This window comes from Ipomoea triloba, chromosome 15, assembly GCF_003576645.1.
Source record: "Ipomoea triloba cultivar NCNSP0323 chromosome 15, ASM357664v1".
Lineage (NCBI taxonomy): Eukaryota > Viridiplantae > Streptophyta > Magnoliopsida > Solanales > Convolvulaceae > Ipomoea > Ipomoea triloba.
In genome coordinates this window covers 6,595,650-6,623,571 of record NC_044930.1, presented here as the reverse complement: position 1 = coordinate 6,623,571, position 27,922 = coordinate 6,595,650, and the positions used below count along the sequence as shown (strand labels likewise).

At 34.5% G+C, this 27,922-nt stretch overlaps 3 protein-coding genes across 3 annotated transcripts; all 3 read right to left on the bottom strand.

Annotated features, from left to right (window-relative positions):
• Positions 1 to 8,224: 8,224 nt before the first annotated feature.
• On the bottom strand, positions 8,225 to 11,649 carry LOC116007487 (LRR receptor-like serine/threonine-protein kinase HSL2). Its single transcript, XM_031248183.1, has 2 exons — positions 8,776 to 11,649; positions 8,225 to 8,694 (listed from the first exon to the last, which is right to left on the bottom strand). The coding sequence occupies exons 1-2, from the start codon at positions 11,360 to 11,362 to the stop codon at positions 8,357 to 8,359; spliced, it is 2,925 nt and encodes a 974-aa protein (XP_031104043.1). The 5' UTR covers positions 11,363 to 11,649; the 3' UTR covers positions 8,225 to 8,356.
• A 6,173-nt stretch (positions 11,650 to 17,822) lies between these two features.
• Positions 17,823 to 18,455, bottom strand: LOC116005477 (auxin-responsive protein SAUR68-like). The gene has a single exon (XM_031245678.1). The coding sequence runs from the start codon at positions 18,403 to 18,405 to the stop codon at positions 17,974 to 17,976; it is 432 nt and encodes a 143-aa protein (XP_031101538.1). The 5' UTR covers positions 18,406 to 18,455; the 3' UTR covers positions 17,823 to 17,973.
• Positions 18,456 to 20,516: 2,061 nt separating this feature from the next.
• On the bottom strand, positions 20,517 to 21,793 carry LOC116006379. Its single transcript, XM_031246729.1, has 2 exons — positions 21,373 to 21,793; positions 20,517 to 21,246 (listed from the first exon to the last, which is right to left on the bottom strand). Exons 1-2 carry the CDS (start codon positions 21,699 to 21,701, stop codon positions 20,676 to 20,678), a joined length of 900 nt encoding a protein of 299 aa, XP_031102589.1. The 5' UTR covers positions 21,702 to 21,793; the 3' UTR covers positions 20,517 to 20,675.
• Between the last annotated feature and the right edge of the window lie 6,129 nt (positions 21,794 to 27,922).

Here is a 27,922-nt window from a genome sequence, read left to right as displayed (position 1 = left end):
ATATATATATATATATATATATATATATATATATATATATATATATATATATATATATATATATATATATATATATATATATATATATTTCAATAATATGGTGGCATTACGGTAATTTAGTGCATAACTTATAATTTAAGGTGCATAAGTTCAAAACTTATGATGCATCAATTTGAAACTTAAAGTGTATAAGTTTGATACTTAAAGTGCATCAGTTCGAAACTTAAGGTGTATAAGTTTGACATTTGCGCATTAGTTTGAAATTTAAGGTGCATTAGGTCGAAACTTAAGGTGCATCAGTTTGAAACTTAATGTACATCAATTCGAAACGTGGGGTGCATGAGTTCAAAACTTTATGTGCATAAGTTCGAACTTACGGTGCATAATCAGTTTGGAACTTAAGGTGCATTAGTTCGAAATTTAAAGTGCATAAGTTCAATACTACTTAATGTGCATCAGTTCGAAACTTAAGGTGACGTAAGATAAGGTGCATTGTTATGAACATTTATTTTTAGATTTTGATGATACCAAATGATAGGAATTTTAGACCCCAATTATTTTATATTTTAGACATAGGATTATTCTGCTCAACATTCGAATCCAATCGAATGGTACCTCGAGTAGTAACGAAAATTTTCCAATAACTTTTCACCGGAATTTGGTTGGAGTGACCAAAGTTGATAAAAATTGAATAGTTAAGGTACTTTATTAATAATTTTAAAAGTCATAGATTGCAATTAACAAGACTCCAACAGTCATAGGAACAAAACTGAAATTAACTCTTTATCTGAATAAATAAATAATTATTTAAGATATATATTAAGAATTATCCTAAACAAATGTTGCCACAATTGCAGCCATATTCATGATTCTATCACTATATTTGAATTTAATTATAGGAGTTAATTCTATTTTTTTGTCATGAATTTATAGGTATTAGTCATTGTCATGAATTTATAGGTATTAGTCATTTTTTTTTACCATAATATCCTCATTTGGTCATAGTATTATTTTGGGATGACAATTTTTAGTCCTTTGTCAACAAAATTATTGAAATGTTGTTAATATAATGACATTTCGATCTTTTTTTTATACAAAGTAGGTTGACCAACTATATTTTTTTTATGTTTATTTTTTTTAAACAAATTCATAATTGAAAACCGAAATGCCCTTGTATTTAAAAAAATTTAAACGTTCTGGAAAAAATGACTAAAAATAGACTATCACCTATAAATCTTTGATAGAAAATGAAATTAACTATAAATCTATAATTATAATTATTTAAATTCAAATATAATAAAACTTAAGTCAAATTTAAATTGGACCCTTAATTAAAACATAGGGATGAATTGAAACAAAAGATTTAGGCATATTGCATGTAACATTAAATGATACTTTAAATCTTGGAAGCTGTGGGTAAAGTAAGCCTAGCTAGAAAACGACTGAAGCTAGAAAGAAAAAACTTTTTTTTTTTGAGAATAGAAAGAAAAAACTTAATATTTCACCTCAACATCATAAAATTAAACACAAATACATATCGAAAATATAAATCTATAACTTGCAAAATCATAATATCCATCGTGGAATAATATTTTTCTTTCCAACATGAGGGCAAGGAAGGTTGATAGAAACACTCCTATCATCCAAATCAAAAGTATAGATATTTCTATCATCTTCTTCAATGAAGTATATGCAATTATTTCTCACATTTGCATTATTGTTATTAATACAAAATATGCCTCCAACATATCCTAAGAAGATTTCATCTCTACCCATTTCTTGTGCACAAATCTGCTTTAAAGACTCTCGTATATTTTCAACCTGGCAATACCTTTTTGCAAAGTAAATTTTGATAACTAATAGGATTTCACCACAACTCTCTGTAATATAACCCTTAGTATATAGACTACTCCATTTTGGTCTTGAAGATGGCTCATGAAATAAATCACCACCGATCACTTCTTGAAATTGTACACTTTGACCCTTGAACTCAATACGGACTAAAGTTGTTGAATATCTACTCAACCCATACAAATTTCCATCAAAACTTGTGAATGATTGTATTAGATTATCACTACATAACCTTTGGGTCACAAATGCATGTTCACCGATCTTGCAAAAATTGATATCCATGTCATCGTCATTGATCTTTTCAGTTGATACAACATAACAAGAAGGATCATGAGGACTAGACGAGAGGTAAGTGAAATTTGTGTTTGATTTCAAGTTTGGAAGTTGCACCTTTTCACGTGAATAGACATTGAAAACTGTCGCAATCATGTAGCACCATCCATCCATCCTTACATGTGTGAGCTCTCTCATACTTGTTGTACATGAAGGAACAATCAATCTTGTAATAACGTTTTTGTGTGATACTATATAATGTACCTTGTTTATTTTGACAAAGCAAGAGCCAAGGGTGCGATTGCGGTGGGGAAAACCGGGCTGCAGCATGGGTTTTGCATCATCAATTCATCATCACCAACCAACTCCTCCATAGCTCTCAGTTATAATTTTTAAATACGTCCGGCCTGCACGAACTGAACAAAAGTACACCATTAATCAAACAACACAGTACATACATGATCATGTTACATACAATGAAATTAAACATATTTGAGACCTGTTGAATATTATTAGAAACAATTTAATTAATTTGGATCTTACTTTTATACGATAAAAATATGTAAGTCCATATATAGTTCTTTATAATAACAAAAAAAAAAAAAGTAATGGAATTAAGTGAAAGAATATTACCAGCAAGAAAACTCGATTTATGAAATTCAAGTTTCTGGACTGACTTTGTGCTTTGTGCTTCCAGTGGCAGATGGCTCCACAGCTTCTTTAATAGCCTTCAAGATGACTCCTTAACCAATGGGGACTAGGGTTTAGGATTATAATGTCCAAATATAACCCGGATTGAACTAATTAATAAGAAAAGCCTCTTTATAGTTTGATTAGTGTTGGTATATATTAAAATAAAGATAATTCTAATCCCAATTGTTCAAGGAATCATCTTGAAGGCTAATTAAAGAAATGAGTTAATTCCAGAAATGATCCTTCGACTATTGACTTTTATCAATTTTTGTCCTCGACTTTTAATTTTACCAAAGTTGGTTCCTTAACTATTGATTTTGTACCAATTTTGGTCATCGACTTTTAATTTTACCAAAGTTGGTCCCTTAACTATTGATTTTGTACAAATATACTGCTGCGGTTGCGGCAACAGGTTTTAAATATATTGCTAGGGTTTATGTATATTGTTAGGGTTTATACATTTAATCAACGCCAACAGTAAAAATTCTGGGATCAAAACATGAAAAAATTAAAAAAAAAAAAAGCAGAATTCGAAATGGATTAACCTTATGATATCAGAATTAGGCTGTTGTGATGAGGGAAGAGACGATAACGAGGGGCGAGAGCTTCTGAGAGTGAGACTGTGTGTGAGAAAAAGTATTCTAATTCCCCGTGAAGATCCGATGACTGTGGCAACGACCTAGTTTATACAGGTTTGTTATAATAATAATAATAATAATAATAATAATAATTTATAATAATAATAATAATATTAATATTAATAATAATTTATACAGGTTTGTTATAATAATAATAATTTATAATAACAATAATAATAATTTATAATAATAATAATAATAATTTGTACAAGGGCATTTATGTCTTTTAAATATATATTCCATTTCTATTCCTTTAACCAACTAAACGCTGTAATACAATTCCCAAGTCTATTCCTTCAGCGAACCAAACACTATAATACAATTCTTGTTCTATTCCTTACCTATTCTATTACTTATGGAATAGTATTCCTATTCCCTCCAAATTCATTCCGTGAACCAAACGTGCTGTTAAAGAAATTGTTGGTAATATTCTAAATCTTAATTGTTCCAGAAAGGGCACGCATAATCTTTAATTATATTTTTAATTAATTTAAATTTCAAAAAATTTTGAAAGTTACTTATTTAACTATTGTTAATAGTAGTAAAAAGTTTAAAACTATATCATTCGTACTAAAAAACCCACCTATTTTAAGATATAGTATAGAAATTCAATTTAATTTTAAATTTTAAATAAAATTTAAATTTTTATATTTATAAGAATAAACAAATATACTTAGAGCGGGCCGTTCAAATCAAAATTGAATTTTGAGCTATTTTTCAAGTAATTCATCTCTCTCTCTATATATATTTTATCAAAATTGAATTTCGAGCTATTTTTCAAGTAATTCGTCTATCTCTCTCTCTATATATATATTTTATCAAAATTGAATTTCGAGCTATTTTTCAAGTAATTCGTCTCTCTCTCTATATATTTTAGGACATGGGAGTCGAAATGTTATATTTTATTTTTTTCAAGCACTGGTTTTAGAGGTATATGAGCATGTATAACAGTGCCTGTAATAAAAAAAAAATATAGCATTGGTTGTTATTTTCATATATGCGAATTGTAAAATTTATTTGTTGATGAAGAATAATGTGTTAGATATCTACAAGAAAAATCGCGAATCGCGACGGAAAAATTCCATCGCGAAACAGTTAAATTTCGTCGTGAATCACGTTTTGTGAGGAAATTCGTTCCGTCGTCTATCAACTTGTCGTATTTTTGCATGCGACAATGATGATGTCTTTTAATGATTAAAATAAATATACTTCATATAACACAAAAGACAACAAAATACTTTGGGCCTCAATTAAGAAGCCCAAAATCATAGGCAATATCAGCCCACGGCTGAATTGAAAAGATTAATAGTCCACAATTAACTGATGAATCAGAATTAAGAATATCATATATTCATATCTCCTCCTCTCCCAAAACATCCACCATCTCCTCTCATCTACCTGCTTGAGGTAGGTTACGGTTTTTCTATCTTGATGTTCAATTTTACGTTCTATCATGATTTGAATTGGGTATTTTTAATTTGAAGTAATGTTTCCTCATTTCTTGGTTTTAGGTCTCCATCAGCGATCATCTTAGTCTTCACAGGTACATCCTTTCAATTAACTGCACAAAGTACTTCAATCTTGATTATCAAAACCGTCATGTTTTGATTTAACTTAATTTCTTGGCTTCAATTTTGGTAATTATTGCATTGCTTTTTTGTATTTCTTTTTGTCATTTTTGCTTAGACAGCCGCCCTTGATTGATTTGTTCAGACAGCCCCATTGCATGCCATCGTCTTTCCAGACTTACTTCAGATATTGTCGTTCAAAGACTTCTTCTTCCCTCACTTCTTTCGGTAATTATCGCATTCTTGATTATGCATTCTAGATTGATTTGTTCAAGACTTCTTAAATCATTCTTGTGCAACGAAGACTAAATCTTGAAATTTCCTGGTCCTCTCCAGGATAAATCCAAAAATTCTAATTCAGCAGCTTAAGCCCAAAAAGAATTCACAAGAAAACGTGACTTCGGCCTAGCATTAAGAATATCATATTTCCTCTTATCCAGCTACCAAAACATCCACCATAATATCTCCTCTCATTACCTGCTTGAAGATTCCTATCTTAGGCGATCTTTCTTTTTAGGCGATCTTGCTTGAAGTCCTTCCAACTTAAGTCCAATGCAAATTATTCAATTATTGTGATTATTTGCGGTTTAGGCTGGACGAGTAGCTACCCAACCATCCATCATATCTCATCCGGTAAATAGTTGAACAATTCACAATTCATAGAATCATAACTAATTGCTCTGATCCCAACTCTGATATGCTCTGATATACGGCTAGATGTGAGTCATCAAAAACAAATGAGTTTAGTAGTACAGTGCGTTAATGTGTTGATTGATAATTATAAGCGCAATGACTCCTTTATAATTATATTCAATTTTGCTTTGATCATGATCTTGTTGATTGATAATTATAAGCGCAATGACTCCTTTATAATTATATTTGCTTTGATCGTGATGATCGATATATTTGAATAGACAACCCTAGATTGGTTTTACTTTTTTTTTTTTTTTGTCTCTCCTTGATTATTATCTTTTAGTTATTTTTGTTTTGAGTGTAATTATATTTCATTTTGCTACCTAAAAAGCATTTATTTAGAAAAAGCAAAAAAAAAAAAAATAATAGTAATAATAGTTGAGCAATTCATAGAATCATAACTAATTGCTCTGATCCCAGCTCCAGCTCTGATCTACGACTAGATGTGAGTCATCAATAACAAATGAGTTTAGCAGTACAATGCGTTAATGTGTTGATTGACGCCTTTATAATTATATTCAATTTTGCTTATATTTGAATAGACACTCCTACGATATTTATTGGGAGGCAAATATTTTCTTGTGTATTTCTACCCATTCATGCTGTTATACAAAAACAAACAAGGCTAAGGATACAATGGTAAAAAAAAAAGTAATAATAGGTCTGAAATCAATGAAACAACAAAACACATATATGAGCAAGAGCTGAAATGCATTACTAATAGTAACCATGACAGTGTCTTGTGAGACACTGTCATGGTTACTGAATTGAATAATGAATTGTTTGTGAAAGATACAGAAGGCAGACAAGAGCAAATTTCAAGAAGTCCACAAAAGGAGGAATAAAAATACAAGCCATAATCAAGAATGCCTACCTCAATCTACAATCTACGAGGGGAGTAAGAAGCAGCTAGGCGAGAGGTAATCTACTTCAATCTAAGAAAAATAACAAAAAAAATTTTAAAAAAAAAGGCATCTGAAGTAAGTGTTTACAAATTATCAAGAATGCCATCTGAAGTATGTTGATTAACCGGAGCTTACCGAAAGAGAGAGAGGTGACGGTTCTTCATTGATGAACAAACTGGAAGGTGGTAAAACAGAATCTGTTTTTGGAAGGATATTTCCTTCCTTTTTATACAAAATGGAAGGATGGAAGTTACAACCGTCAAGCTAAAGAAATTACAGAATTAACCCTTCTAGTATATACATCATTCATCCTCTAATAAAGTAATGGGCTATTTGGTTCACGGAATAGGTAGGGAATGGCATAGCATTCCCAGTAATAACCTATTCTGTTGTTTGGTTCGCATTTGTATTCCCAAGAACAATGTTCCTGGGAATGAGCTAGGGTAATAGCTCTTACCAATGTTCCTGGGAATGAGTGAGAGGACTTGGAATCTTATATAACAGGCCATTATTGTGGTTGTCGTATAACAATAGGTCTCCTAAATCCTGAAACCTTATATAACCACTGGCCATCATTGTGGTTGTCGTATAACAATTGGTCTCTTAAAACTTAACCCGTCCGTGTTGCACCACTTATCAAACTCCTAATTTATCATAACTTATCTAATGTTATGATAATGATAAATAGAAAAATGTTACACTGCAAACACAACTTCACAATCTCACGTCGGAAACACAAAAAATAGATTATATTACATGAGCATGCCTCTCATACCAGAGATCAAGTGGAAGGGATAGAAAAATCATCTCAAATAACACTACAGGATATCAAAGATGAGAAAAGTCCTAAATCCACACGTAAATAAAGGTGTGCGCGCGAAATGTAAAATACTAAGGGTGTGTTTGGTTCGCACATGGGAATCGGAATCGGTATGGGTATCAAATATTTGGTAAGGGTAATGGATTTTAGTGAAAGTATTTTGCATGTTTGGTAGTAGGGTTGAATGAGAATGATTATTAATAGTTGGGGAAGAAAGGAGGAAGGGAAATGAAACCCTTATTTCATTTGGGTATGAGTTTTCCCATTAATGCGATATTCCAAACCCATAGTAATATTCTAAAAACCTATCAACCAAACAATAACAATCACTTTGATACCCATACCTTATGCCTAAACCCACCAACCACACCCCGTTTGGTTGACAGGTTTTTAGAATACTACTATGGGTTTGGAATATTCCATTAATTAAAAAACTCATACTCTTATTAAATAAGGGTTCCATTTTCCTTCCTCCTTTCTTCCTTAACTATTAATAATCATTCCCATCACACTTTACTACCAAACATGCAAAATACTTTCATCAAAACTTATTACCATTACCAAGTATTTGATATCCATATTGATTCCTATTCTCATGTGCGAACCAAACACACTCTAAAATCTACATCGGACTCGATTATGAAGAACAATAAATTAAAGACACGAAATGATACGCAAAGTCAGGAAAATGAGAATCGATAGCGATAAAAATACAAAAAAGGAATATGAACGGACCGGCCCTACTTAAAAAAAAAAGAAGTTAAAAAGAATCTATTCTTATCAGCAAGCTAAGATACTTTACTACAGTTTAAAAAGTTCATAAAGACTATAATATTACATTTGAATTTTTATACAAAGTCTAAAGTGCTACAATATTTTGTCCCCATCATGTCTTGATATTTGGGCTGAGCTATACTATCTGGATATGTCCTTCAGCAGCTTGACAACCCTTCTCATGGAGGGCCTATCAACCGGAAATGCTGAAGTACATAGCAAAGCCACGTTCAAGAGTTTCTTGATTTCTTCGAAATCGCGCGGGGATGGATTCATCCTAGGGTCAACAATTTGATACAACTCATCACCAAAACCATTCCTTTCTTCTTCGATTGTAATGTTGGATGCCCATTTTACCATGTTGTTGTCATCACCAAAGCACTCATCGTTTGGCCGTTTCCCAGATATTAACTCCAACAGTACCACCCCGAAGCTGTATACATCGCTGCTTTCTGAAATCCTTAGTGTGTATGCATATTCTACAAAAAGTGACATGATTAGTGCATAAGTTGGGAGCTAAATGGGCCAATTTTCCCCCAAGGAAATGAAGTATATCTTACCAGGTGCAATGTAGCCATAGGAACCAGCAACTTGGGACATGACTTCACCACTCTCCTGGACTTGAGCACCCCGGTGCAACATCTTGGCAAGCCCGAAATCAGCAACTTTTGGCCTGAAATCTTTGTCCAGCAAGATGTTGTTAGACTTGATGTCACGGTGGAGGATTGGGGGCACGCAATCATGGTGCAGATATGCAAGTCCTTGAGCTGCCCCGACTGCAATATTGAACCTCGTCGGCCAGTCCAGCACGACGCCTTCCTCTCCGTGCAACACATCTCCCAAGCTGCCATTCTCCATGTACTCATAAACCAGAATCTTGAAATCTTTCCCCATACAACCATACAACAATTTCACTATGTTTTTATGGCGAATGCTCCCTAAAGTCTCCACTTCTGCCTTGAACACCACTTCAGATTCGCATTCCCTGTTAGCTTCCCAGAGCTTCTTCACTGCAACCATCTGTCCATTTTTCAGTTTCACCCTGAAAACCTGACCCGAACCACCTCTTGCTATGATATTCTCGTTGATCAGGGAAGCCAACAATTCAGATTCTTTAAACATGATCTTCTGAAATGCAATCCTCTTCAATGACTGTTTGCTTCTTTTCCTACCATATATCAGGTTTTTGGCCTTGATCAAGAGACAGATGAGTAACCCGACGAGGATGACAGCACAGGGTGCCAAAATGACCAGCAAATGTGAGTGAGTGGATCTGTGTTTCATGCACGAAGGGAGACCATTAAAATTGATAGAACTGCATAAACCCGGGTTCCCCACGAAGCTTGATAGAAAAAAACTGTTATCAAACTCAGAAGGAACTTTCCCTTCAAGCCTGTTGTTTGAAAGGTTGAAGGTGTTGAGCTTTAGCTTGGTTAAAGAAGCAGGAATTTCACCGGAAATCATGTTCCAGGAGAGGTCTAAATAGTTTAATACCGGAAGTGATCCAAGAGAGCTTGGAATTTTACCAGTTAATTGATTGAAAGACAAATTCAAGTCTGTCAAGGCAGTCCATGAACCAACAGACTGGGGAATTTCACCTCCCATGAGATTTTCTTGAAGGTGGAGCTTCTGCAGATTTTGCAATCTTGTCAGGCACGTTGGAAATGGACCTGAGAATCGATTTCTGCTCATATCCATGACTACCAAATCCGGCAATTCGCATATTTCTACAGGCAATTCGCCGGAGAAATTGTTGTCGGAGATTAGAATCTGCATCATCTCCCGAGCATTGGAAATTGAAGGCAGAATTGTACCTTCAAATTTGTTTTCCCGAAGCTCAAAGAGTTCGCACTCAGGAAAACTCCAGAAACCAATGGGCAACTTTCCTGATAATTCATTATTTTGGATACGCACATACCTCATAGAACTGCACTCGCCGTAGGGCTCCGGAATGCTGCCGGAGAATCTGTTATTGAAAAGGATCAAATTCCGCAGCATCTTTTTTGAACAGAGATTTGGCGGCAGTGGACCTTCTAAATTGTTACCAGAAACGTCAAAATCCATCAATTCCGAGTTCATACCTAGGTTTTCCGGCAACTTCCCGGATAATCTGTTGTTGAAAAGCTTCAAGTCACTGAGCTTAGGGTTTAGCGATAAGCTTTCTGGAATTTCACCTTCTAGATCGTTGTCGTTTAGGTGCAGCAATTCGAGATGTAATCTGGCGAGACTTTCCGGTATTCTCCCGGTCAACATGTTTTGAGAAGCATCGAAGAATGCCAGAGAAGTGAGATTCGAAAACGCGTCCGGTAATTCACCCAAGAGTTGGTTTCCGAAAAGAAGAATTTCTTCGGCGCTTTTCAACCCCCCTATGGTCTCTGGAATTTTACCAGAGAGTGCATTCAAGGAGAGATCCAAAATTCGTAGATTAACAAGTCTTCCGATTGAATCCGGAATGGCTCCCATGAGGTTTGCTTCTCGCGCGAACAGAAACTGGAGTTTTTTAAGACGTCCGATTGACGGCGGCAATGGACTAGGCTTGAAAGGATTATAGGCAATAACGAGATGAGTCAATTCGGTGAGATTTGACAAGGACTCAGGGACTGATCCATTGAAGAGGTTATTCACCAGATAAAGCTCTCGCAGCTTCGGCATCCGGAAGAAACCCGCCGGAATTTCGCCGGAGAAATTGTTCGCTTGAAGGTCGAACGTAGTGAGGTTTGAGAATTCCCTTCGGAGCTCCGGCAACTCGCCTACCAGAATATTGGAGGAAATGTCCAAAAACTCCAAGTGAGAGCATAAGGAGAAGGAATCCGCGTTAATCTCCCCGCCGAAGTAGTTATCGGAGAGGTTTAGCCTCCGAAGAGTCGAAATCCGGCAAAAGTCGGCAGGAAACTCGCCGGAGACTTCTAAACCACCCAAATTGATCGACACAACAGCTCGGCTCCGGCGATCACAAGTAATACCAGTCCAATGACACGGCGCACCACGAGCCGACTCGTTCCAATCACCGAGTACACCACCGCTATCACCGAGTTGGCGAGTCTTAACGCGGAGCAGAACCTCCACATCCCGGCTCGAACAACTCGTCGGAGTAACCAAAGCAGCAGAAAACAACAGTACAATCAACAAACGCATCGTAAAATCCATGGCGAAATGAAAACGATAATGCTAAGCTCTGTGAACAAAATCAACGATAAAGAGAGAAGTAAAAATACTAAAAATCAAGTCAGCAATTAATGAAACGTAAGAATGAAGCACCGAAATGGTGGAGGGTGGTTGGCGGCGAACGGTTAACCGACTGGCCGCTGGGTGACAAATGTAACGGAAAGACAATGAACATTGATAACGCGTTCACATTGACGGAGAAATCAGAAGTGATTTGAATAAGGAACATTATCTGGCGGACAACAAAAATTTGCAGACGAGCATGCTTAAGGGGAATTCAACAAGGTGATAACGATGATGATCATGAACGGGATTTTAAGCATTTATTATTATGGAAATAAATCAATCCTTAAAATTTGTTCTAATGACAATTTCACACTCATCCCTTCATGTGGGAGTGCACCCGGAGACCACAAAGTAGGCCACCTTCCTAATTTGAATGATTTAGTTATAGGCAAAATATATTACTTCTTATCCTGATCTATTGCATGCCGATTTCTTAGTTATTTTTTCAAAAAAATGGTGGAAATCCTTTCAAAAAAAAATTAAAAAAAATGGTGGAAATCAAAAGGGGTAACGTCTAGATTAGTGACAGTTAAAGTGAATATTTTCGTATGAAACGGGCAGAGAGACCAGCAAACCCGTTGAATTCAAGTGCTTTTGAGTTGTAAAAATTAATAAAAGAAGAATATTATGTGGAGTTCTATTTTTTATTCTCAAATTTTTATGTACACATTTTTTAGATCCACATGATATAAATAATCTATCATTAATGTTTGTCATATGAACAATAAAAGGAGCAATACCAATTTTTATCCCACGACTATTAACAAAATGACAATTTTGACCCACATGTTTAATTTCTACCAATTTTAGTCTCATGAGTATTGTTTTAATACCAATTTTCATCCACGAATATTGTTTTAGTGCCACAATTCATCGCGTCGGCCACCTATCCGTTTAAAACGTGCAAAAATCTAAAATTGTTATCGGTATTTTCGTCATTTTCAACTTAATATCCAAATTTGAGCATAAATAAATAGATTTAAGTCCTAAGATCAATCAAAATTCACAGTTTTTCTCCTATTTTACCTTAATTTGAGGAGGAGAACTGTGAATTGTGATATATTTTAGGGCTTAAATGTCTTTATTAATGCTCAAATTGGGATATTGAGTTGAAAATGACGAAAATACCTTTAAAAATTTTAGATTTCGGCACGTTTTAAACAGATGAGTGACCGGCGCGATGAATTTTGGCACTAAAACAGTAATCGTGAGATAAAAAATGGTACTAAAACAATAATCGTGGGACCAAAATTGGTATTTGCTCAAAATAAAAGTAAGAGTAAAATTTAAAATTACATAAAGTCGAACTCTTAGAGCATCCCTAATAGGTGGATTTTGGTATTTGCTCAAAATAAAAGTAAGAAAACAAGAGTGTAGCACGATGTTCTATTCCCCTATAAATACATACAAAAGAATTGTATTTAAAATAATGTGTGTTTGTGTGTATACTGAATATATTATTAGCATATTTAAAATATACCATTCTTTTAAAATGTTTTACTCGTGGTAGTACTTCTGGTTGTACAAGTATTGTTGAATGTGTTTTTGTAGGCAAAGAAATTCCTGGTGTAGTGGATAGAATTAGATATGATAACATATAAATGGATTGGTTTTAAAATCATGTTAGTAAATAATTAGATTTTACCTTTGAAGTGAACAACTGCAATATATTCTGTTGATATTGTCGTCTGTGGATATTTTGCTGCCCTAATATGTTTGAAGAAGAACAAATCGCCAATTTGTTTGAATACCGCATGCAACTCGCAAAAATTCATTAATGCATGAGATGTTGTGATTACAAAGAGACAAATTGCCAATTTGTTTGAAAACCGCAATAAAGAAACAAATTGCCTAAAAAATTTGACGCTAAAATTCTTTTATATTTGACAGAAAGAATGTGGTAAAATTATAAAGGATTAAGATATAATATTAGGAATTTAATTGGAAGTTGCACAATAATAAGAATACAAAGTACAATTTGTTATACTATCTAGACTATTACACCAACATTTTTTAGTTCCAGTTAGCGATATAACATTATTGATTCTTATTATAATTGTATGTAGATGTTTGTGTGTATACTGAATATATTATTAGCAGATTTAAAATATACCATTCTTTTAAATGTTCTACTCGTGGTAATACTTTTGGTTGTACAAGTATTGTTGAATGTGTTCTTGTAGACAAAGAAATTCCTGTGTGTGTAGTGGATAGAATTAGATATGATAACATATAAATTGATTGGTTTTAAAATCATGTTAGTAAATAATTAGATTTTACTATACATTTGAAGTGAACAACTACAATATATTCCGTTGATATTGTCGTCTGTGGAGATTTTGCTGCCCTAATTTGTTTGAAGAAGAACAAATTGCCAATTTGTTTGAAGGCTGCAACTCGCAAAAATTCATTAACGCATGAGATGTTGTGATTATAAAGAGACAAATTGCCAATTTGTTTGAAAACTGCAATAAAGAAACAAATTGCCTAAAGAATTTGAAGCTAAAATTCTGTTATATTTGACGGAAATAATTTGGTAAAATTATAAAGGATTAGGATATAGTATTAGAAATTTAATTGGAGGTTGCACAATAAGAAAAACACAAAGTAAAATTTGTTATAACAGACTATTACACCAAGATTTTTTTAGTTCCAGTTAGGGATAGCAACGGGACGGTGGCGGGGGATTCCTCGTCCTCGGTCAATTCATAGTCAAAATTTTAAATTAATGTAATTTTAATTTTTAAAAAATTATATATATATATATATCTATATATATATATATATATATATATTCGGGGACGGGGCGAGGAGGGGAGGGGTATCCCCGTCCCCGATGGGGAATTTCACAAATTTCCCGTCCCGTCCCTGATCTTCGAATTTTTCCCCGATCCCTGTCCCCGTCCCTAGTTCCAGTTAGGGGTATAACATTATTGGCTCTTATTATAATTGTAGATTTAAAACGATAATATTCAAATAATTTATTTATACTTAACCTATTATATACCTGTAAATAAACAAAATGTACATAATATGCTAATTGTAATAGATACATAATTTATTAAAGACATGCATGTATACAAAATCTGAATTATGGGAGAAATATGTAGTCTCCCTATACCATGATGTTTTATATACGGATTATATATTACTGATCTTAAATTTAATTACTTGATCCAATGCCTTTCCCTATTATCTGTAAATTTATGTCCAGAGCAGATCAGATGGGTTATTAGATTATAAATATGAAAAAACTAATATATCTTCATCATCATATCCATGAGGATATGTATGGAAGTTGTGTTTGAGAAACAGCAATAACAGTACATGACATATGATTTGACAGTAGGTAGTATTGGTAGGTTATTTCATATTGTTAGAGCTTATAGATCAGAAGATTAACAATCTGCCAAGTGCCAACTGCGAAGCAAGTGTTAGTTGTTACACTATAAGCTAGCAAGCTGTATACAGTGGTATTGGATGGGATGATACAAATATAATTATTAGAAGACACCTAATGGGGGCCGGGCCGGGCCGGGGGTCTATTCATGAACATTACAGTACTAAGCTATGAATCACATGCAATGGCTTTGCGATCTGGTGAGGGCTGCAGGGTGATTTTCAGCATCTAACTTTTATTTTTTCTAAGCTAAGTTAATGTAGTGTAATATAATCCTCTAGCCTTCCCTCCTTCTAGGTAACTTGTTACAGACATTCCATTTTTTTTTAATAAAAAAACTTAAGTAATTCCAGGCATGGTTGAAAAAATCGCTAGGCGCTCCCGAGCGCCTAGCGCCTAGGACGCCTAGCCGAGGATTAATCGACGTCTAGGCACTCGTGTATTTTTTATTTTTAAAAAATCTGTTTAAGTATTTTTAATTTTTTTAAAGACTAATAATTAGAAATTATATAATACTTTAATAGTTAATACTAAAATATTAAATATTAACCTAAAAAATATCTAGAGTTTCCACCATTTATGGTTATTTTACTCAAAATAATGTTGTTTTCAGTGAAATAACCCATTAAAAAAAAAAAAGAAAAATAGTTAATCGGCCGACTAGGCGGCCTAGTCGATGCCTAGGAAGTCTAGTCGGCGCCTAGAAAGCCTAGGCGGTCAGCGCCTAAGCGGCTTAGGCGGAGCTTAGGCGTTCGCTAGCTGGCCAGTTGCCTAAACCACCATTTAAGGTGATACGCTAGGCGGTCGACCAGCGCCTAGCGCCTAGACGGGGATTAATCGGGGCTTAGGCGGGATTTTTGCAACACTGATTCCAGGTTTGCCAGACTAATTCGGTCTTTGGTCACACTCTACAAGACCCCGTCCCTAGAGCCACTGCATAGATAAATAGCTAGTGAGTTGTGCTTGGAATCAGCCTATCGATCCTAGTCTTTATCTGCGCACAAGGGATTCCATCTTAGACCTTTCAATATGCATTAATGCATTATGATATGCATTGTGAACAGGCTGTTAATCAAGAAGCTAGCTAAGCTAGGACAATGTGTGTTCTTCATCCAAACAGCAAAATGGTAGAATATAATCTTATCAACTTTCAACTTCATATATACTACCAAGTACAGTAGCCCATTCAATTCAATTCAAGTCCACACAGCTAAGCTAGCACAAATTACAGGTCCACCCACCGCACATGCTTATGCCTTATTTCCATCAAGCTAAGCTAAGATTAGAATGAATATATGAAATTCAATCTAATCTATATAGCATGCTTGAAAAGTCTCTATCCAATATCCTCAATATAAATAGCACATCCATATATCTCCATTTTCTTATTCATTCAGCACGTACATATATACCCATATATACTTCAGCAATATAATTCTCCCCTAAAACATTTCTGAATGAAAATGGAAAAGTCAGTGATAAACTCCAAGAAGCTGATAAAGTTGGCAATAAAATGGCACAAATCTGTTGCCACTGCTGCAGGGAGGAAGAAGAGGATTTCGTTCCCAAGGCGCAATTATGGTGCAGCTGTTAGCAGCAAAGGCGGCCATTTCACTGTCGTCTACTCTAAACCGGATTCTTAGCTTGTTCCACCACTTTTTCTTCACCACCAAGTCATTAGACGACTGAAAAGATCAGAGTTCGATCCAGACTTTCAAGCTCTGATCTGTTGTTGACTCTATCTTTGGAACACTCCAAGTCAGTGATCCTCTCAGCTGATTCAATGCATATCAATGGAGAAATCAACAATGTTTTTTTTTCCTCCTTTAATTTGTAGAACATCCTAATGTAGTTTATGGTTTTTATGTTAAAATGATTTTCCATTTTAAAATAAGTGCATGTGTTTTCATCTATATATATAATTGTGTTTATGTGTCATTAACAATATAATTTTGTCCATTATGAACATCAATTCTGTACCTTATAAAATCAAATCTTGTATATTGGACCAGGGTGCACAGTACACTGTCGACCCTTGTCCACGATATAATGATTGAATGAATGGAAGCCACGTCAGGAAGAAAAGTATTGGAGGGAAAGAAAACATTTTAAAAGTTAGGAAAAAAAATGGGTGACTTTAAATGAGAAAGTTTATGATATTGTGGAAAAAAAAATGAGTGACTTTTAAAAGTTGGACAAACATACGCGATATGCATTTGAATTTATATTTTTTTTTTTTCAATTTCAGAAAAAGGTTTAGGGGTTTATTTCTAGCTTCACTCAATTATATCCTGAACCATATACACTCGTCCCAAACCAATAAGGAGGTAAATCGAAATTTCGAGGATCAATACTCAAGTACTCAACACCTAACTGTATATTTTTGCCCACAAGAAGAACAACTAACCAAACCTAATGTTCGTGGTAGAAATTGAACTCTCATCCTATCACCGGAAGCAAGTCTTAAATGAATTGAGACTTCTCATCTTGATAGTTAAATTTTCATTTTGTGTATCTGGTTCACAGTTCACAATATGATATGCCCTTCACTTTAAATAGTGACTTTATCCCAACACAACTGTGTCAAGGATTGGCAGTCATACAATTCTTATGTAAGCATCAGATTCACAATTGACATTGCAGAAATGAATCAACTAGGAATCCACTATAATCTTGTTATAAAAATGGTAAGATTGAGAACATGATGGAATGACCATACAGGATATGGCTCTGCTGAGAGTTTCAGCAAATTTTAAGCAGTACACACTGCAAATGCATTTTGATCATCACACTCTAGCAGTCTACCAACACATACCATACTTTAAGGTCACTCTACAAAATCTTATCACTTTATTTTCTCGCAAACTCCAAGAACAGTCACTATATGATCAGCTCCAGATGAACATTATAGATTTTTTGTGGCATGAGGGATGAACATTAGCAGATATAGCAGTAAGATGTTTAGATATTCAGTTGTAGCTATTGAAAGTTCTGTAATGAATTAATTTCTATAAAAATTACACTATAATGTATTCAGCTATGATTTTCTGTAATCACAATGAACTAATCTACAACTAAGTTTCATGTCATCTTTGAAACCAAAAAAGAAAAATGTATGACAGACACATTAGCAGACAAGAAATTGCTGATCTCTCAACCCTTGATGCATCGAGGTTGATGAGGAGCACCGATTCGAAGTAACTGATGCAAGCAAAGCAGTCTGGAGTTCTTTGCCTACGCCTTGGCTAAGAAGCGAAATAATATACTCCATCAAGACTGCATCACATGGCAATGTAATAGGGCCATCACTTGGAAGTCCAAATTCCTCTTTAGACATTACTAAAAGTTGTCTGATGATTTCGTTCTCAAGAAAAACAAGGGGAACAACAAACCGCTGTTGATCAGCCGTGTAGATAGCAAAGTGACCTTTGCTAACTGTAGATGATACACTACGACTTTCTGCATCGTTGTGCCTAGGAAACGAAATTTGCTTCCTTCTAATGGCGACAAATTTCTGCCATCTCTTAGTGAGCTGGATGAGTTTCTTGGAACTGATCATGGTGGTTATCTTTGCAGATATGATAGAGAGAAAAAAGAGCGAATATATTGTGGTATACTAGAGAGAGACTTTGAAGTTAGGGGTGAAGTGCTGGAGGTTGATGATGAACTAAAATGCATAAAGAAGTGATTTATTTATATTCATTTCATTCTGGAAATAAAGGATACAGAAGCATGTGCAAACAGGTGATATGGGCCATTTGTGTTGTGATGAGATGCCTATTAGTTCTATATAAGTCATTGTATAGATGAGATGTCGAAGCACAGATTACTAATAGGGCCCTTTAAGTTGTTGCACCAAACAGCAGAATGATAATCTTAGATCAGAATTAGCCATATCCACAATTAAAATGCCCCATGTTCTGTGGTTTGTATGAAGTGGACCAATTTTGCCCATTAACACTAAATCACACAAAGGTTGGCTTAAATGCATGCCTACTTGCCATAGTTTTTTCATTTTCAATTTTTTTCTCCATCTGCCAAACCACAGACAAGTCTCCAGAAATATGAGTAAGATGTTCACAAATTCATTTACAGCTTTTTGACACATTTCCCTTCATTGTGTCTTCTGCAGAAGCCATAATTTCAAGACCAATTAAGTTGATATATTGAATATATATATATATATATATATATATATATATCGGTTGGTACACAACATAAAGGCCCCATTTCCCTAAGTAGCATATGGGTATGTATGCCTTCAATTCCCTGATTTGTTAACAAGAAATTCTATCCTCCACATATATAAAGTTATCTGTCTTGGGACCTCCTCCATATAAATATATACATCACTTGCATATGAGTTTCATAATCAAACACTGCATTAGCAATTCATCTCATATCTCTTCTTTTCTCTCCATCTCCTGAAGCAGCAGCCACTATGATCAGTTCCAAGAAACTCATCAACATGGCAAAGAAATGGCAGAAATTTGTCATCATCAGAAGGAAAAGGATATCGTTTCCAAAACAGAACGAGGAAGGAGTAGATAGTTGCAGTACATCATCGGCAGGCCATTTTGTTATCTACACAGCTGACCAAAAGCGGTTTGTTATTCCCCTATCGTTTCTTGGCAACAAAATCATTAGACAACTGTTGGAAATGTCAGAAGAAGAATTTGGACTTCCAACGGATGGACCTATTACATTACCGTGTGATGCAGTGTTGATGAAGTACATCATTTCGCTACTTAGCCGAGGTGTAAGCACACAACTCCAGAATGCTTTGCTTGTATCAGTAACTTCAAACCGATGCTCAGCTCCATTGCATCAAGGATGGAGAAATCAGCCATTTCTTCTTTGCTGACTTCACTGTCAATATTCATCTGTAAATGATAGGAAGTTAGAGATAGCTGATTCAACACATCAAATGATTGCAAAAATGTTAGGCCCACATATGTAATAGTATATCCAATCCTTTGCAGAAAATCAATTTTTAGTCTATTTGAAGCTAGCATTCAAAACTTCTGACTTGAGAGTTTCAACAAATTTTAAGCAGTACACACTGCAAATGCATATATATGCATTTTGATCATCACACTCTACCAGTCTACCAACACATACCATACTTTAACAGCTCTCTATAAAATCTTATCACTTTATTTTCTCACAAACTCCAAGAACAGTCACTAGATATATGATCAGCTCCAGATGAACATTATAGATTTTTTGTGGCATTAGGGATGAACATTAACAGATATAGCAGTAAGATGTTTAGATATTCAGTTGTAGCTGTAGAAACTATTCACCATAGTAAATAATAGAATCACATTTCACTAACTTTGTATCAACAACTATTTGGTTTTTTAGTTATGTACCAATTCAACAATCACTAGTAGTCATGGAGACTGAAATTTTGAAAGTTGTGTAATCAATTAATTTCTATAAAAATTACACTATAATGTATTCAGCTATGATTTTCTGCAATCACAATGAACTAATCTACAACTAAGTTTCATGTCATCTTTGAAACCAAAAAAAAAAAAAAAAAAAAAAAAAGTTTGACAGACACATCAGCAGACTAGAAATTGCTGATCTCTCAAGCCTTGATGCATTGAGGTTGAGGAGCACCGATTTGAGGTAACTGATGCAAGCAAATCAATTGATATCCGATCCTTTGAAGAAAATCAATTTTATTTTAGTCTATTTGAAGCTTTCACACAGTGACACACAATCTCATCTTGCAAAGTAATATAGGTTTTGTATGTAATACATGTATGTAACTATACAAATTCCAGAAAATTATGCATTAATATAATGAGATAGATAAATCTAACAGTCGTTCATCATCTCTTCCAAGCAACTTAGCATGCATCCATCCTCCAGATCCATGGGCTCCGAATTCGACTGGAACGGGAAAATATCCCTAGGGTTATAAAAACCACTTTGTGCGTACACTTGATCTCTATATCCAAGCATCAATGCCATGTCTGCAAGATTGCACCCTATCAACCTATTTTTCTCCTTATCGATCCCCACAATTCTCTTTATCTCCCACCTATAATTTGTTCGGTCTTCTAGCCCCCAAAGCACCAATTCATCGGATTTGTACTTGCATATAAACCCTAACCTTCCCTTGTACTCAACAATTCTTTCATACATGTAACTTCTATTCTCTTCGGTAGCCGCTAATGGTCCCGCGAATTCCAAGTGAGTCTCAGTTGCGGAGTCGAAAATCAAAATTGTGTTGCGGTTAGTAAGCCAATACACTAAGCCGCCTGTACAAACAGGTGATTGATGGTCGAAAATCGTGGATCGTTCGGTTATGAGGTTTTCTGTCTGTCTCCATGACCAAATTTTCGAATCGAAAATCTCACATATGTAGTTGTTTTTGTTAGATGGCCTGAAAATTGATCAAAACATTAATTAAGCATTACTAGAATCATATAGCAAGAAATATAATTTAATGCATATATACTAAGTTTTATATTTGTAATAATACTGTAAAATATAAATTATAGAAACTTACGAATGACGAGCATCTGAGTATTTGATTATTTTGTAGTGTAGAGGATTTGATTTAAGAATCATCAAAGCAACTAGTTCGAAGAACCTTTTTTTCCCGTTCGGGCTAGGCAACACAGCATATTGTCCAGTGCTTGGCTTACAAACAAAATACTCACAAGACCTATGTTTATACCTTTGGCAGCACAAAATTCCTTGGTTAGAAGATGCCAAGATCCTTATGTCTTTCCCGAAACACTTGATAGAAATATTTGGAATCTTCAAGGTTGGGTCAATGGACACAAATGTGGAAAAAGAAATATTGTGTTGGAGTGTTTGAACAAAATATCCCATGATATTTTTTGTTCTCAAAGTGTAATTTTGCAAGAACCAGGAATTCTCAATTAACTCTTTTAATTCCTTGCTAACGACCTTGCATGTATTTAGCGTTTCTAAGGTTGTTAGAGACAAAATCTCAAAGAGCATGTCCTGACCGAGATGAAGTTCAGAATCCATTGGGGCACAAATTTATTATATATATATATATATATATTGTGACAAAAAGAATGTTGGAAAAAACGAGGAAGATGAATTGAATTTGTGATAAGAACAAAGGTTACTGCTTAAGAAATTCTGCTGAGAAGCTGTGTATAAATAGTTGAATCGTCATATTCCAATTCTAAAAGAAATAGGATTCAGGTTATATCCTAATTCAATTCTTTCCTAATTTAAGATTGATGAAGCTACGTACTTCTCAATGCAAATATATCCGACTTGCGACATAAGGGAACTTATGTTAAATCTTCCCTAATTCTCAAGTGATATAGTAATTATGATAGGATTTTTAATTCTATTAAAATTAATTGAATGACTCATATTTATCTTAATTATCATAATAATTATTACGCAATATATATATATATATATATATATATTATTAATAAAAACAAAATTCTTAATTTTAACTTCTCGTCCAAAACACTGTTAATCTGTTATACAATTAAGGTATGCAAAATAGTGTAAAATATGGTAATACAATTCCTTATAAAATATATTTTCTTTTAGTTTCCTATTCGTAATAGGATTCATGTGCTAATATAATTCATAATAAAATATATTATTCTCTAAATTCCTATTCGTAATACAATTCTAAATTAAAAGTATACATATATTTCTCTGCAATGCAATCAATATCAATACTATTAATAAAAACAAAATTCTCAATTTTAACTTCCCGCTCAAATGAATGAGAGGGTGCACAGAGGAGACACCGCGAAACATGGTGGCCATGGTGGCGGCTGCAACGGCGTTGGCTTTCCTCGCCGGAGACCGCGAGTACTTCTAGGAAAGGGTTGGATTGCGTTGATTTCTTCTGTATCATCGCCTTGTGCTGTGTTGGATGAAAAGAAACAAAACGCAATGGAGTAAATAGAGGGACAAAATTAACAAAAGGGTAAGGGACAAAATTAACAAAAGGGTAAGTACTAAATTAACAGTAAAAAAGCTAAATCGCCGGAAAATATGAAGATTCATCGGAGAAGAAAGCAAAGAGAGATAAAATGACTAAAATACATTCATTATTTTACTCTTTACTATTTACTGGTAAGATTTGGCCGGCAATTTGTCCGGAGCAACCAAAATTGATAAAAATTAAATAGTTAAGGTATGAAATTAACAGTTTTGAAAGTCATGGATTGCAATTAAGACCCCTTATGGTGAGTGGATCAAAATGACAATTTGCTCTAGTATAGATTGATTGAATAACTTTTTCAAGTTTGTAGGAGTTCTAATAATGGTAGAAATGTAACCAAGACTTTTCTATTCACAATCCATAAACCTAGTTTGTAATTGATTGCAACATCTAGTTTCGGGACTCAACAACTAACTGTACACTTTTGTGCAAAAGGAGATCAACGCAAACTCAAACCCAATGTAACCTCATCCGAAGCAAGTTTTAAATGAAACTTCTCATACAATTCTTATGTAAGCATCAGATTCACAATTGACATTACAGAAATGAATCAACTAGGAATCCACTATAATCTTGTTATAAAAATGAAAAGGTATAGAACATGATGGAATGTGTTCAAGGATGAGCATACAGGATAGGGCTCTGTTGAGAGTTTCAGCAAATTTTAAGCAGTACACAATGCATATGCATTTTCATCATCACACTCTAGCAACACATATCATTCTTTAAGGTCGACTACAAAATATTATCACTTTTCTCAGCAATCTCCAAGAACAGTCACTATGATCAGTTCCAGATGAAAATTATAGATTTTTTGTGGCATGAAGTATGAACAATAGCAGATATAGCAGTAAGATGTTTAGATATTCATTTGAGCTGTTGAAAGTATTCACCATATTGAATAATAGAATCACATTTCACTAACTTCTTATCTACAACTATTTGGTTTTACAGTCATGTACTAATCACTACTAGTCATGGAGACTGAAAATTTGAAAGTTCTGTAATCAATTTTATTTTAGTCTATTTGAAGCTTTCACAAAGTGACACAAATTCCAGAAAATTATGCATTGATATAATGAGCCATCATCTCTTCCAAGCAACTCAGCATGCATCCATTCTCCAGATCCACGGGCTCCGAATTCGACTGGAACGGGAAAATATCCATAGGGTTATAAAAACCACTTTGTGCGTACACTTGATCTCTATACCCAAGCATCAATGCCATGTCTGCAAGATTGCACCCTATCAACTTATTTTTCTTCTTATCGATCCCCACAATTCTCTTTATCTCCCACCTATAATTTGTCCTGTCTTCTAACCCCCAAAGCAACACTTCATCGGATTTGTACTTGCATGTAAACCCTAGCCTTCCCTTGTACTCAACAATTCTTTCATACATGTAGGTTTGTTTGTATTCGTTAGCCGCTATTGGTCCCGCGAATTCCAAGTGAGTCTCAGTTGTCGAGTCGAAAGCCAAAATTGTGTTGAGGTTAGTAAGCCAATACACTACGCCGCTGATGAATGCATTGAGATGGAGACATTGAGTGGAGAAGAAGAACGAGTAGAGTTGCAAGACAAAATGATGCTTTTATAGTGGGTGGAGAATATTTGGTCGTAGCCTTTTTTAGGTACAAGCAAATACCCGGAGTATTCCGGGGTTATCGATCCACAGGGAAGCGGGGTATCAAGCACTAGTTACTAATTAATTCACGTGAAGCTATTTCTACGTTAACAATGGGTATTTATCTATAATTATGAAAACAAAATAAATGAAGCAAGGCAAACGGACTTTTATATACAATAGATTAAGAGCGGGATTTTTGGGTGTCAAAGTGTTTAATCACCTAGTGCCAATCTAAAGTGAAATAATCATTCGGGTTCAACAAGTGTGGATGATTGCAATCTAAAAGGGAAAGATTACTCTCGTAATTCAATCCCAAAACAAGGTAATTAGAATACTCACTCTCGTGAGCTATTCACAACATATAATCAAGAACAAGCAATAAATGGAATACCCACTCTCGTGGGCTATTCACAATTGGAATACTCACTCTCGTGAGCTATTCACAATAAATCCCTTAATCAACATATCATCTCTCGAGGTACAAGAATAAGTGCAATTGTGGGTGCTCTAATTCATAGACAAATTTAGCAATGAAACAAGTAATTAGGATCCTTAACTACAAGCATCAAGAAATTAAGTCACAATTACAACACAAGTAATAAACCCAAATAGATATTTCATTCAAGCAATTAAAGAACTAGGCACATAGGTTCATAAACACTTATCAATCCAAAAATCCCAAAGAAAAGCTTAGCCTATCATGGCTAAAATAGATTCAACAAATATACAATAAAGCTTTAAAATAGAAAAGAGAGGAAGAAATTCTCCTGAATGATGCCTCCAAGCTCTTCTCTTTGATCTCTCTTCTCCAATTGATTTTTCCTTTCAAGCTCTTTGAGAAGATGAGAGCTTCCCTTTCTTGCTCTCCTTTGTCCAAAATCCGCAGCCAAGCTTAGGGTTTGAAGAGAAAATGATGCTTTTATAGTGGGTGGAGAATGGGGGGGCAAAACAGACATTTCAGAGCAGCAGAAATTTCAGATCTGCGATTTCTCGACGCGTCGAGGACTTTTCTCGACGCGTCGAGATATTCCCGAACCAAAATCTTGGCATTCTGCCAACTCTCGACGTGTCGAGAAAATTCTAGACGCGTCGAGAATCTGCCTGCAACACTGTTTCGACGTGCAGCCTAATTTTGACCCTTTTCCCTTTCGAACCGCACTTTGATGTCTTCATAAGAGTTGTAGCACTTGAAGTCTTCTTTCCAATGGTTCAAGAATCACCTCATTTGGATATTCCTAGGCTGAGATATGGTCCAATTACCGAGGTGTCGCCATGGTAGCGGGAATTACAACTCTTTGGCTCCTTTGGATTGGCTTTTGCTCCCAAATGGTTCTAATGCACTTCTAAACACACCAAAAACATCTAAACCAAGCATTATACCATTTTAAATATGAAAACAAGGAAATAAGCATTGGACACAACATTTTATCACACAATTAACTATAAAACCTACATAAAAACACAAGTAAAATAGGTACAAATGAGAGTGTATCAGCCGCCTATACAAACAGGTGGTTGGTAGTTGAAAATTGTGAATCGTTCCACTATGAGGTTTTCTGTCTGTCTCCATGACCAAATTTTCGAATCGAAAATCTCACATATGTAGGTTCTTTTGTTAGGTGGCCTGAAAATTGAAAATTTATCAAAACATTAATTTAGCATTACTAGAATCATATAGCAATAAATATAATTTAATGCATATATACTAAGTTATATTTGTAATAATACTGTAAAATATAAATGAAAGAAACTTACCAATGACGAGCATTTGAGTATTTGATTATTTTGTAGTGTAGAGGATTTGATTTAAGAATCATCAAAGCAACTAGTTCGAAGAACCTTCTTTTCCCGTTCGGGCTAGGCAACACAGCACATTGTCCAGTGCTTGGCTTACAAACAAAATACTCCCAAGACCTTTGTTTATACCTTTTGCAGCACAAAATTCCTTGGTTGGAAGATGCCAAGATACTTATGTCCTCCCCGAAACACTTGATAGAAATATTTGGAATCCTCAAGGTTGGGTCAATGGACACAAATGTGGAAGAAAAGATATTGTGTTGGAGTGTTTGAACAAAACATCCCATGATATTTTTTGTCTTCAAAGTGTAATTTTGCAAGAACCACGAATCCTCAATTAACTCTTTTAATTCCTTGCTAACGACCTTGCATGTATTTAGCGTTTCTAAGGTTGTTAGAGACAAAATCTCAAAAAGCATGTCCTGACTGAGAGGAAATTCACAATCCATTGGGGCAGAAATTTTTCTTTTTTATATGGTGACAAGAAGAATGTTAGAAAAAAACAGAGGAAGATGAATTGAATTTTTGATAAGAACAAAGATTGCTGCCTACGAAATTGTATATAATCTGCTGAGAAGGTGTATATAAATAGTTGAATCGTCATATTCCAATTATAAAAGAAATAGGATTGAGGTTATATCTTCAATTACACTCAGGTTTTATATGGGAACCTATGTTAATTCTTTCATAATCATATTAGGAAAGAAATAGGATTGAGGTTATATCTTCAATTACACTCATCAGGTTTTATATGGGAACCTATGTTAACTCTTTCCTAATCAAATTAGGATTTATGAAGCTACGTTCTTGCCAACTTCTCAATGCAAATATATGCAACTTGCGACATCTCGTGTCGTGTGTATATATATAGGGAATGGTTCATGTGGGAAGCTTCTCCCAGGTGAAAAATGGGATGCAATATGAGCTGTTGATCTAATATAGATCAACGGCTCAAACTGAATTTTTTTTTTTAAATGCACTTCCATGACAACATGGATGCAAATGATTAAGTAGTTTCTTGAACTGACGCACCTTAAATTTCGAACTTACGCACCTGGCCTTAAGTTGGAAAATAATGCATCTTAAGTTATAAACATATGCACTGTAAAAGTTAAACTGATGCACCTTAAATTAGAAAGTGGTGTAAAGTTTAAACATACGCACCTTAAAGCTATAAACTTATGTACCTTAAACTATAAACTTAAGTACCTTAAGAGTTAAACTGATACACCTTAAACTAAAAAGTGCGCGTCACCTTAAGCTTTAAACATATGCACCTTAACCTATAAACTTATGCACTGCACCTTAAACTATAAAATTACGCACCTTAAGCTGTGACCTTACGCACCTTAAACTTATGCACTTTAAGCTTGTAGTGTCAAGGAGACTGAAATTTTGAAAGTTGTTTAGTGAATTAATTTCTATAAAAATTACACTATAATGTATTCATCTATGATTTTTTGCAATCACAATGAACTAATCTACAACTAAGTTTCATGTCATCTTTGAAACCAAAAAGTGGAAGAAAAGATATGTGTGGAGTGTTTGAACAAAACATCCCATGATATTTTTAAAAATATCATGGGATGTTTTGTTCAAACACTCCAACATATCTTTTCTTCCACAAAAATATCATGGGATGTTTTGTTCAAACACTCCAACACAATATCTTTCTTCCAC